Source organism: Eleutherodactylus coqui, chromosome 6 (genome assembly GCF_035609145.1).
Source record: "Eleutherodactylus coqui strain aEleCoq1 chromosome 6, aEleCoq1.hap1, whole genome shotgun sequence".
Lineage (NCBI taxonomy): Eukaryota > Metazoa > Chordata > Amphibia > Anura > Eleutherodactylidae > Eleutherodactylus > Eleutherodactylus coqui.
The window spans coordinates 53091772-53104939 of record NC_089842.1 but is presented as its reverse complement, the minus strand read 5'-3'; the positions used below and the strand labels follow the sequence as shown (position 1 = coordinate 53104939).

General features: G+C 44.2%; 1 protein-coding gene across 1 annotated transcript in view; it reads right to left on the bottom strand.

Annotated features, from left to right (window-relative positions):
- Positions 1-294: 294 nt before the first annotated feature.
- LOC136572088 (transmembrane protein 26-like) overlaps positions 295-13168 on the bottom strand; it is a 32590-nt gene continuing 19716 nt past the window's right edge. The window contains exon 3 of the mRNA XM_066572700.1: positions 295-882. Within this exon, the coding sequence (XP_066428797.1) occupies positions 295-882 (588 nt within the window). The remainder of the gene's footprint in view (positions 883-13168) is intronic.

Below are 13168 nucleotides of genomic sequence, written 5' to 3'. Positions count from 1 at the left end.
ATATTGGATTTGTCAGGTTTCCATGTGTTTTATTTATTTTTTAATGAATATCACAGCATGCTATACTCTTCTACCCATCATAGAACAATCAAACAGAATTAAGCTAAGGTTAGTGTGAATGGAGCCTGTAGTAAAAAATGGAACAGACGCTTTAGTACAGATTATTACAGCAGTTGCATCCAGGATTTCTCTGTTTTTTCTGCCTTACAAATTTTCGCAAGCAGTCTATTTTTAAAAACATTTCGACATATATCATTTAATGCATTCCTATCATTCTATATTTTCCAGTTGTGGTTATTCTAAGTTTACATGAGCTTGTTCAAGTTTCTTTCTTTTTTTATTTTCATCACATATAAACACAACCGCCCTGTAGACTTGTATTATAACCGCCAAAATGTTTTTGCATATAAAAAAAGTCATTGACTGGTTAAACACTCCCTTTCTAGTTACCAAATATAAACGATACATTAGAAAGGGGCCATCCTGCATCACCACTGATGTCATTATATTCGCAATCTCACTGGTATAACAATATAGTATGCAATTCTTTACTTTAGATGATGCCCATGATTGTTCAGTGTCTTCTTTTTCTGGTGGTGAATATGATGAAGTTTGGGTAAGCACTATTGTAAATTGCAGAACTGCCAAGGTGAATAGACACAGTCCCACCACAATTACAGCCGTGTTGGTTTTAATTGATGGCTCCTTCATCAGTTCTAAAATATCCACAATATCTGCGCCTAAGGCAAGGTATATCAGCAGGAGTTGAGCGAGCTGGTCACGGCTCATTTTACCTCTTGGCATCATCCAACGGCCTATAATCAAGACCAAGATTGTAGCCTCTTCCAGACATTGCACTGCTGTGGAGTATTCTTTGTAGTTCTGGCAAGAGATCATAATATGCATTTTTACTCAAAGGGGTTGTCCCACTTCTAGCTGTTCATGTACAACTCTGTACATTTTGTGGTGGCCAGGGTTGGAAATGTAGGCTGAGTCCCATTCACTTTAATAAGATTCAGCCTGCAGTACCTACCTGTTGAGAACAGCAAGAAGTTGGACAACTCCTTTAACAAAACAAGGCAAATCTACAGTATAATGCAAATGTACTTATACAATAACTTGTAACTTTATATTATTATAGCCTGTTTTCGACCATCAACATGACGCATTATGAACTACTCTAACAAACAGCAGTGGCATAGCAAAAGGGGTTTGCAGGCGCCCCCCTTACCACTCATAATGATAGACTTGTCTCCCTTTGAGCTCCTGTCCAATGTAGGGTATGAGCAGGGACATGACCCTTCCCAGGGGTGTAACTATAGAGGATGCAGGGGATGCGGTTGCACCCGGGCCCAGGAGCCTTAGGGGGCCCATAAGGCCTCTCTTCTCCATATAGGGAACCCAGTACTATGAGTAAAGCATTATAGTTTGGGGCCCTGTTACAAGTTTTGCATCGGGGCCCGGGAGTTTCAAGTTACGCCTCTCGCCCTTCCTATTCATCACACAACAGCACTGCGTTCGCACTGCTATGCGATCTGCAGCCAGAGTGTAGACTGGCTATAAACCCAAGGATCTTCATTTATCAAAACTGTCCAACAGTAAGACTGTCCTTGTTGCCCGTAGCAACAGGACAGTCTTTCTGTTGGACAGTTTTGCTATAAGGAGGCCCAAAACGTTTTTTTCTGCCATAGTCGTCACCTTGGGGGTATGAGACAAATGTCTGCCAGCGAAGACAATAGAGCATTTTGTCTTTTTGATTTGGATGTCTACCAGTCTGTTATTAGTGTGCAACATTTCCAAACAGAGTATGGTGAAGATCCACCCTGTGGGCACACAATTCAGAAGTGGTTCTCCAATTTTAAGGAAAAAGGTTGTATCTGTAAGTGAAAATCATCCGGCTGTCCACCGGTAAGCGTGGAAACAGCGAAGCGCGTCCGTGCAAGTTTCACATGAAGGCCTCAGAAATCCACCATTGGAGCAAGCAGAGAATTGGAAATCCCACAGCCAACTATGTGGAAGTTACTGCGCAAATGTTTGCAATATTATCTCTTCCTACTGCAATTGTTACTGGCCCTGAAACCGGACGTCAAAGCGATGTTCTTTCTGCATGAGAACAGGGAATAAACAGTATTTCTGCACTCATAACAGTTGGTAAGAATAGAATAAATGTCACTTACATAAGGAGCAGGGGATATGGACGCTGGTTTGAAAATACCCCTTGATGTGTTTGGTCTACAGAAAAAAAAGGGGGAGAGGGTGTTTTCAAACTTTATACTCCCTTCTCTTTATGTAAGTGACTTTTTGTTCTATTCTTACCAACTCTTTTGAGCGCAGAAATACTTTTTATTCCTTGTTCTTATTTACACACCAATTAAAAAAAAATAATTCTGCCACTCTCCTACCCATTGGATGCCCTGAGGGACATAAGAAACATTGGTTTATTCATCGCTCACCAGGACTGCAGGTGCTAGCGGGATGGTCCCTGCCTAGGGGCACCAGGTAAGTCCTTTTCTTTCCCTTCTTATTTTTGGATTTATTTAACCTCTGTAGCTCTGTCCTGCTCACTTTTGATTGTTCTTTCTGCGTGGGGATGCAAACTGTAATGGAAACCAATGGCTTAATGGAATCTTTACTGTTTAGTGATGAAGCCGCCTTCCAGTTTTCAGGCTCGGTTAACAAACGTAATGTCAGAATCTGGGGGGAGGAGAACCCACATGTCTATGTGCAACATATGGGCGACTCACCCAAGGGGAATGTGTTTTGCGCTGTAACCGGTAGGAAAGTGTACAGCCCCCTCTTCCACCAAGAAACAATCCCGTACCCGGACACTCCAGATATGGCTTCTGGTGCCGCCGGAACAGGAAATCCCAGATTTCGTCTTTCAACAGGACGGAACCCCCCATAATTTTCACAGTGAAGTCAGAAGTGAGGTCAATAGGCGACTACCAAACAGAAGGATCGGCCGAGCAGGTGGTGACGATAGTGAACTTCTTTCTTCCTCCACGTTCCTTGGACTTTACGCCTTGTGATTTTTTTCTCTTGGGAAGTGCTAAAGATAGAGTCTACATGCCACCCTTGCCAGCCACATGCATGATGTTCGAGTACACATCACAGAAACCATTGAAGCAGACAGTTACGATATGATACAATGTGTATGGCAGGAACTTGATTACAGGTGCGATGTGTGTCAAGTGACGAAGAGGGCTCTAATACTGTATAGGGGGATAGGGAGCTCTTATATAAGAGCACAGGAGGGCACTTACAGGGTTAGAGGTGGTTCTATCATTATATAGGGGCACAGAGGGAGTTCTATCACTATACAGGGGGGCTCTATTACTATATAGATGCAAAGGGGGGCTCTATTGCTATATAGATGAACAGGGGACTCTATTACTATATATGGGCCCAGAAGCAGATCTATTACTTTAAAGGAACTATCCGAGTATAAAAATAATTTCGCTCCCCATATACGCACCTCTCCAGGTTCAACTGCAGCCTGCAGCTGCCTGTGTATGGAATGCTACAGGTTGCAGTAGTTAGTAATTACCCCTTCCAGTGTTCAAGCATTGACGTTTGTGCAGCAGTCTTTGATATTCCATAAACAGGCTGACAGCATACTGTCAAAACACACCTGGTGCACAAAACGGAGCTATGGCGTGGAGCTGCAGGGAGAGATGCATATACAGCTATTATTTTTAGACATGGAAAGCAGCAATAAAAAAAAAGTAACTCAGATGTATTGGCCTGAAAAAAGGCACTACATAGCACAGTTTAGTTATGGTGACTGGTAATATAATAACCATCCCTAGGGTTTAATCTGAGTCAGTTTACACAAGGGATGCAGGTAACCTGGCAACCAGATAGGACATTTATTAGCCAACTGCACAAGGTAGAAAAAATGCATAGAGACTCAGATGAGGCAGGTAGCCTAGCAACCAGATAGGCTGTGATTGGTTGCAGACAAGCTGGTCAGGTGACAGAGAATATAAATAGCCGAACAACTGTGACAGGAGTGAGCCAGAGTGAGCCTGAGTGAGCCAGTGAGAGAGAGTGAGTGAGTGAGTGTAAGTGAGACGCACCAGGCAAAGCAAGTGCCAGTGAGAGAGTGCCAGAAAAAAGAAGCGCCCGACAGGAGAAAAGAAAGTGCCAGGCAGGAGAGAGAAGTGAAAAGAGACAGAGAGATCAGCCGTGACACTACTCACAGCTACAAATTGTGCTCAAGGGCACTGGCGTCCAAAAAAACAAATCACAATTAATTGCCAGCCACAAAGAATAATACTAAAATTAGCGCTCACCATAGCACTTTGTGGCGTCACGATAGTGCTTTGGGCTGGCACGACAGCCATTAGTGGCAACACAACACTTCTATTACTTTGTGAGCATTGGAGGCTATTCTTACTTTTCTGGGGCACAAAGTGGGCATTAGTATTTTGTGAGAGGAACCATGACTACTATATAATGGCACAAAGCAGGCACTATTTCTTCTGGTAATCGCTATGGGGGAATTATTGCTGTGTGTGAGCAGTATTACTTTGCGTGGCACTTTTACTGTGGGAGACACTGTGAAGGGCATTGGGGGTAGTGGAAGAATGGGGAGATTGTGCCGATATGAGTTGTAGCTATAAGAAATATTTATGGCAGGATAGAGAAGAAAAGAGAGAGTGCATGACACCAATCAGAGAAAATGTCACTTGTGATCACTGGAGGTAACTGCAGTATAATCACTTTGAGGCCTCAGTCACACGGGCGCATCGGCACCCGTGCACCGGCGGCGATCCGCCCGTGTGACTGACACCAGCAGATGGACGTACCTGCAGACGGCCGTCTCTCTGCAGCGCTGGAGGAAAGAACATGTGACCGGCTTCATTGCTGGTCATGTGTTCTTTCCTCCAGCGCTGCAGAGAGACGGCCATCTGCAGGTACGTCCGTCTCCTTCCTGCAGTCACACGGGCGCATCGGCGCCGGTGTACAGGTGCCGATGCGCCAGTGTGACTGAGGCCTCATCGTGTAGAACTAGTATCTGACTATTATATGTTGACTGCATTATATAGAAGTTTTTAGATTTCGGCCACTGTATCTAAGCCATCGTGTTATAAAGGTTCTCTTATAAATACTCTGTCCCGTTAAACATAATGTGTATTTTTTGGGGTGAACCACAGCTAGTAGTTATGCAAAGTAGTTGAGGGGGGTGTTCAGTGTGCAATAGGGAGGCCCAAGCTGAACTTTTGCATCTGGTCCATGAGCCTGTTGCTACGCCTCTGTTTTTAAGTTAACCCCTTACTGACGAAGCCTGTTTGCGCCTTAGTGGTGGAGCCAAATTTTGGAAATCTGACATGTGTCGTTCAACATAGCATAACTCCGTAAAGGTTTTGCGTATCCAAGTGATTCTGACATCGTTTTTTCGTCACATGTTAATCTTCATTCAGGTTGTAAAAATAGACCGATATAATTTGTGTATATTTATTAAAAGTGCCAATATTGAAAATATTTTGAAAAAATTGTCATTTTTTTCACATTTTCAACTGTAATATCTCAAATATGTGCAAACATACTGTGCAAGTTTTTGATAGGATATATATTTGCATCTGTTTACTTTATTCTGAATGCACATTTGAAAAATGTTTGGTTTTTTTAACCATTTAGATGGCGTACAAATTTAACATTACTTTTCAGCATTTTGAGGAACATTTTGTTTTCTTACAGCAAGCCAAGTTTGCAAAGGCTCATTAGTGTCAGAATGATAGATACCCCCACAAATGACTCCATTTTAAAAACTACACCCCTTAATGTATGCACTGAGGGGTGTCATGAGTATTTTGACCCCACAGTTTTTTTCAGGAATTAATTCAATTTAGAGGAGAAAAAATTAAATTTCATATTTTTGCAAATATGTCATTTTAAAGACATTTTTTTTTTCTATAGTGCACATGAAAATGAGTATTGACAGCCCAAAATGGATTCCCCTTGTTTCTCCCGTGTTCAGAAATATACCCATTGTGGCCCTAATCTTATGTCTGGATGCACAAGGGGGCCCAAAACGAAAGGAGTAGTCAGTGTCTTTCAGAATATAAATTTTGCTTGAAGGCCTTTTAGGCCCCATAGCACTCTTGTAGAGCTCTTGAGCGGCCAAAACCATAGAGAACCCCCCCAAATGACCCCATTTTGAAAACTAGACCCCTTAACAAATTTATCTAGGGGTGTACTGCCCATTTTGACCCCACAGTTTTTGAATGAATTAAAGCAAAGCAAATGGAAAAATTGTGATTTTTGTTTTTTTGGCAATTCCGCCATTTTAAAAACAGCTTTTTTTGTACAGCACACACATGAATGAAGACTTGCACCCCAAAATAGATACCCCTGTTTGTCCCATGTTCAGAAACATACCCATTGTGGCCCTAAGCTTATGTCTGGATGCACAACGGGGCTCCAAATGAAAGAAGTAGTCTGTGGTTTTCAGAACATAAATTTTGCTTGAATGCCTTTTATGCCCCATTGCCCACTTGTGGAGCTCTTGAGCGTCCAAAGCCATAGAAAACTCCCACAAGTGAGCCCATTTTGAAAACTAGACCCCTTAACGAATTTATCTAGGGGTGTACTGTGTATTTTTACGCTACAATTTTTGAATAAATCTAAAGAAAGCAGTAGGAAAAAATTACGATTTTCATTTTTTTTAGCAATTTTGTCAATTTAAAAACAGTTTTTTTTGTACAGCACACACATAGAAATGAAGATGTTCACCCCAAAATAGATCCCCCCATTTGTCCCGTGTTCAAAAACATTCCCGTTGTGGCCCTAATCTACTTATAAGACACATAGCAAGGCCTGTAATGGAGGGAACACCCGTTGGATTGCAGGGCACAACTGAATAAATTCCAGGCCTCATTGCTCACTTGTACGGAATAAAAGAATTCCTCCCCCTGTGCGCCCTTTTCAGCGTTCCCCAAATTTTAGATAAAAGTAATAATGTGAACTGTGTGGTATTTCCAAAGACAGGGGTAATTACGGAGGCTAGTTGGGATGGGTACATAGGGCAATAAAACCGGGTATACCCCCTCCTCTCATGCTTTTTGGGGGTATTTCGTGACCTCAGTGGCGGGTATGGGGTGTAAAAAGTGGTGCTCTGTGAGTCTTTGTAAGCTTGCCGAGGTGCGGCGGTCTCACACAGAAGGCGCTCAACAAGCTGCTCCTGGAACTGCATGAAGGCGAGCGTTCCCGGGGCTTCTTGTAAATTACGTATTACAGGTTGCGATCTGAATAATGCCGGACTCACATGGCCGTATGTGCAATCCGCTTGCAGAGGCCCATAGCGGATCCCAGCTGTGAGCCCAGCTGTGACCCTGCATACGGCCGCGTAATGTACTGCGCATAACTGCCTACTCACACAGGCGGTCATGCGCAGTACACTTTTTTTTTGTTTGTATTTCCCGCACCGTCGCTTAACGATGACGCGGGTACCTGCAGCCTGTACACAATGTAGTTGCGTATGGGCTGCGGGTATATTCGCAACCATGGAGCACAATGGGCTCTATGTTGCGGATATCAGCAGTAAAATAGAACCTGCTGAGTTCTCTTTTCTGCGAGTGTATTACACAAATCCGACCGACTAATGTGAGCAGAATTGTGTAATCCAATGCGATTGATCTGCGTATTACTGCGGATCACACGCATGCGGAATCTGTAATTCCTATCTGGTCATGTGAGACCGGCCTAAGGTAGATCGCTAACTTTTTATCACGTGACCGGCAACCGCTCAACAAGGTCACTGCTCCAGGCTCTTGGCGACCATTGCTCGGAGCAAGGAGATTTTCAATTTCCTAGGCTCGCCGCCTCCTGCGCATTTGTCCGGTGTTTTGCCTGTAGTCGCATGTGCAGAATCCGGGAAAGTTCACGGAGGAAGATCGCGTCGGGGTGCAAATATGAAGTTTCATCTCCTCTCACCGATCGCATCCATTGGATAACGGCGAACACGTGATCAGGAACCCCCCCATGAAATCTCCAGGCTCTCGGCTAAGTTTTGTAGCCAGGAGCAAGGAGATTTTAAATGACCCTGGCAATCCACAGCTTTTGCGCATGCGTCTGCCATTTTGGCGATGGGCGCGTGCGCAGAAGCTGGGGTAAGGTCCGCGGATAAATCTGGGGGCCTTAGGTACATAATTTCATCCTCCCTCACGGATATGATCTGTGAGGGGAGATGAAACGTAAGCTTTTCAAACTTTTTTTTACTTTTTAAAACTTTTTTTTTTTACTTTTTAAAACGTTTTTGTTTTACTTTTTACATTCTTTTTTTTACTTTAAACAGTGATCATGTCCCTGGTATAATCTCTCTTCTCCTGGCTACACATGGCAGCCAGGAGCAGAAGGATTTTGAATTTCCTGGGGCTCGAGCCCCTCTGTGCACGCGCCCGGTGATTGACATCGGGTGCGCATGCGCAGAGGGGGACTTCGGATCCCGGAAGACCTAGACATCGCGGAGGACCCAAGGTGAGTATTTTCACCTCCCCTCATGGATCCGATCCATGAGGGGAGGTGAAACTGGTACTTTTTAAAAACTTTTTTTCACTTTTTCGCGATCGCCGTTATCCAGTGGGTAGCGGTGATCGCGGGCCCAGGGACCACTCACCGCAGTCCCTGGTGACATCTCCTGGTTCCTGGATACCTTCAGGAGCTGGGAGCCAGGAGATTTTGAATTTTCCGGGGCTCCCAGCCTTCTGCGCATGCGCGGGACATCATACGTCTGGTGCGCATGCGCAGAATGGCGCCGGGTCCCGAAGGACCCATTCACCACGGCACACTTCAGGGAAGGCAGGTAAGTAATTTTAGCTGCCCTGATGGATCCGATCCATCAAGGCAGCTGAATCTTTAACTTTTTTCACTTTATTGCGATCGGTGCTATCCATTGGATAGCGCCGATCACATTGCCAGGGGGGACTGCCCGCAGCCCAGGATGACAGCCCCATGCTGTCAGCTACCTGCGGGCACCGACAGCATGGAGCTGTCACGTCCTCAGCTAAGAGGGCATTAATCCAAAGAGGATGTATGTATTTACATCCTCTAGGATTAAAGCCCACTTAGTGAGGATGTAAAAAGGCAATGGGACCGTCACTAAGGGGTTAAATAAATATTCCCGAAAGTCTAAAAATATTGCTGTTTTGACAGCTCCATGTCAAATTGAAGTTGGCCAAGCGATAGGCTGATTGCCATAGCTTCAACTTTATAAAAACATGAAAGCCACCAGCAGCAGGAAAGAAGTAGTAATACATACTGCCCATTCAAATAAATGGTCAGTCATGTTATATATGGACCATACTTTGTTCAGAACGGGGTCCTCTTTAATGATATTTTCCACTTTTTACAAGGGTCACGCAAAAATAAGCTGTTCACAGGTTGTCCCTCTGCTGGGACACACAGTGAATACATGTTATTTGTTAGGGAACAAGACTAGCTGCACCACCTCAGGGAAAACAGATGACCACTGATATTAAAACACTGGATGCAATGCAAAGATTTGCCAGTTCCTCCAAAGAGACACACTTATTACTTTTAGATGTTTGCTCTAGCTAACTGATAGATAGACCCTGTGCTTGCCGCATGGAAACCCGAAGATTCTTCTAAGGCCTGTGTGTGTATGTGTGTGTGTTGGTGTGAACTGTTGTTACGGACAGTGAGTGTCGACCTACTGTCCAACCAACCGATTAGGCTTTGGACTAACCCTGAGGGCATTATCCTGACAGTTTCCCGCTATTAACTCTTTAACCTCTGTACAGGGATCTGGACTTCTCTGTGGTAGACCAAGCAGACCACTACGTCTTGTAGTAGTCCCGGTGTGGTTGGCAGCTGACCCATGGAAGTCAGAGGGACCAGTGCAAAGTACTGCAAAACGGGCGGAACTGTAAACATAATCCAGTGCAATGTCGGGGCAGGCAGAGAACAAATGTTATCCAGGTAAAAGTCCAAGAATCAGGACAGACACAAAAGTCAGAGACAGGAGACCCTTGCTGGGTGACTGTCGCAAACTCACACCAACACTCACGCAAAGGAGGAGGATCTCCAGCTCAGCTAAATAGGAGGTCAATAGCCTATTACCCTGCAGCTGGGCTGAGACCACTGGGGAGGATTAACTCCTGCAGTACTGATGGAAAGCACACAGCTAAAAGTCCATTCATACAGAAGGAGCAGAGCGACACCCTCGTCTGTCCAGAATAGCAAGAGGATGGCAGACACAGGCAGCCAGCCTAACAGTACCTCCCCCCTTGTACGCCCTCCTCCTCCTGCCATTTCTTAGCAAGAACCTTTGTAATAGAAGAGGCGTATTAATATTCTCCTCTGGGCCATAACCCCTCCAGTCCACCAAAAAATATGTTTTATTCCTAATTTTCTGCATATCAAGAATGTTCTTGACCTCATAAAGGTTTTCAGAGTTAACCTGGGCTGTAGCATACTTAGAATTTCTGGAATATTTGTTAAGGACCTGGGATTTGAGAAGCGAGATGTGGAAGGAATTGGGTATGTGCAAGGAGGCAGGAAGCTGCAACTTGTAGCATACAGATTTCACCTTTTTGGATACTTCAAATGGTCCCAAAAATTGAGGAGCTAGTTCATAGGAGGGCATTTTTAACTTGATATGTTTGGAGTAAAGCCATAATTTGTCACCTGGAACAAGCTGCAAAGGGGATTGGTGCTTGCAATCGGTGAACTTCTTCATTTGGGTAGTTGCTCTAACCAGTGTAGTCTTGGTCTCCTGACAGATTTTGGAAAAATTCTCCACGAATGAAACTGCTACCGGGATTTCAGGCATGTGAGAAATAGGCAGAGGAATCCTGAGTTGATAACCATACAAAATAAAAAATGAAATGAAACTTTGCCCAGGGAAACACATTGGACCAATCGTTTTGATGTGCGTTGGTAAAGTGATGGAGGTAATTGGTCAAGATCTGGTTGGTACGTTCAACCTGCCCATTAGACTGTGGATGGTAAACAGAAGAGAACTCAAGGGATACACCTATAAGTTTACAAAGGACCCTCCAAAATTTAAAAGTAAACTGGCCCCTCCTATCAGACACTATGTGTATAGGAAACCCATGGAAGATGTGGTCAGTGAACTTCTCTGCTAGCTGACTGGCAGATGGCAATCCAGGCAAAGGAACGAAGTAAGCCATCTTGGAAAAACGATTGATGACCAACCAGATGATTGTGCACACTTTGGTAGAGGGCAGGTCTGTGTAAAGTCCATGGCTATGTGATGCCATGGAGGCTCAGGATTGGTAGAGGACAAAGAAGACCAGTGAGTTGTCGTTTAAAGGCTTGTTTTGAATGCAAGTGGTTCAAGCAGAGACAAATCTCTGGATATCCTTCACCATAAACGGCCACCAGCAGTGACGACAAATTAATGAAGCAGTTTTTCATTGACCTGGGTGCCCAGCTACCTTGGAACAATGTCCCGAGGACAAAACTGATCTCTTAGGTTCGGGTACGAACGGTGAGGGTAGAGATCGGCGCCATCAAGGTGGAAAAGTGAGGAATAAATTGACTAATAGTTTGCGAAGCACAAAAATTGCTGAAATACACAAAGACCAGAAGACAAGGCCAGTTCTGCACAGTGGATACTTTGTTAGTGTCCATCAGCAGGTCCAGATTATAAACTATGTCCTCTAGAAAAGGAAGAGAGTTTCTTTCAAAGATACATTTCTAGAATTTGGTGTAGAATTTGTTCTGCCTCAACCGCTGGAGTACTATACAGACTTGTCTGCAATGTGAGTGGACATCTGGTGAGAAGATCAGAATATCATCAAGATACACGACAACACACTCATAGAGAAGGTCCCTGAAGATGTCATTCACAAATTCCTGAAAGACAGCTGGAGCATTTACCAGACTGAATGTCATTACTGAATACTCGTAGTGCCCATCCCAAGTGTTAGAGGCGGTTTTCGACTCATCACTTTTGTGGATGCAGATTAGATTGCAAGCTCCTCGTTAGTTACGTTTGATGAAGATACGCGCACCGCACAAGCGGTCAAACAGCTCAGAGATTAAGGGTAATGGATATTTATTTTTAATGATAATGTTGTTCAAGCCCTGATAGTCTATGCAGTGACCCTTCCTTTTTTTTTTTAAGAAGAAGAATCCAGCTCCAGCAGGGTAAGAAGACTTGCTAATTAATTCACTGTTGAGATTCTTTGACGTACTCCGCCATATTTAGGTCTCAGAAAGCGACAGGAGGTATACCCTGCCTCAAGGAGGTAAGGAACCTGACAGTAGATCACTTGGGCAGTCATAAGGACGATGCAGTTACAGACATTCCGGTTTTTTTTTTGTCTAAGATGTCCGCAAAACCGTAGTAGGCCTCTGGTATCCCCTGGAGATTCCGAGGCACCGGAGGGCATAGAACTGGCTGTATTGGTAGCATGCACTTGGAATAGCAGGATGACCTCCAACGTAAAACCTCCCCAGACCTATAATCCAAGGTGGGATTATGTAGACGAAGCCAAGGCAGACCCAACAACAGGGAACTGGTAGAGCTCGGAAAGACCAGCAAGGAAATCTTCTCTGAATGGAGAACACCTACTTTCAGACTCAGCGACTCTGTGACAAACTGAATGGTTTTGGAAAGCGTACTTCCATTCACAGTTGTCACCACAATGACAAAACACAAGATGTCAAATAGGAATTTGGTAGGGGTCCACCATGGCCTGATGCCAGAAGTTCACTGCTAAACCAGAATCCTAGCACTTGCAAATTGTACACGGCACACTAATGGCTGATGGAATGTGTTCTATATCGTGCTCGCTGATTGGCTCACTGATCATAGCATCATCTGTTTGTTCACTTTTGCGATTGTTTGGTAGCTCTCCCGACAGATTCATTTGTGTAAAGATAACGCCGCTACTTTGCGGATTTTCACGTAGAGCAGGAGTCTCTGGAACGTAACCCCCATGATAGACGAGGGATCACTGTATATAGTATTGTGTCCACGCTCCAAAGAGGAGATATGTATACAATGATAATAATAATAATGATAATAGGAATACATACGTGGTCTAATTAATTAATGTGCAAAATAGGAATCCAATATACAAAATGGATTCACCTGTTATGGAGCCTATTCAGCGACAGGGCTCCACACCTATGGTCCGGATTTGTAGCCAAGTATCCTCATAGATTATCCGGC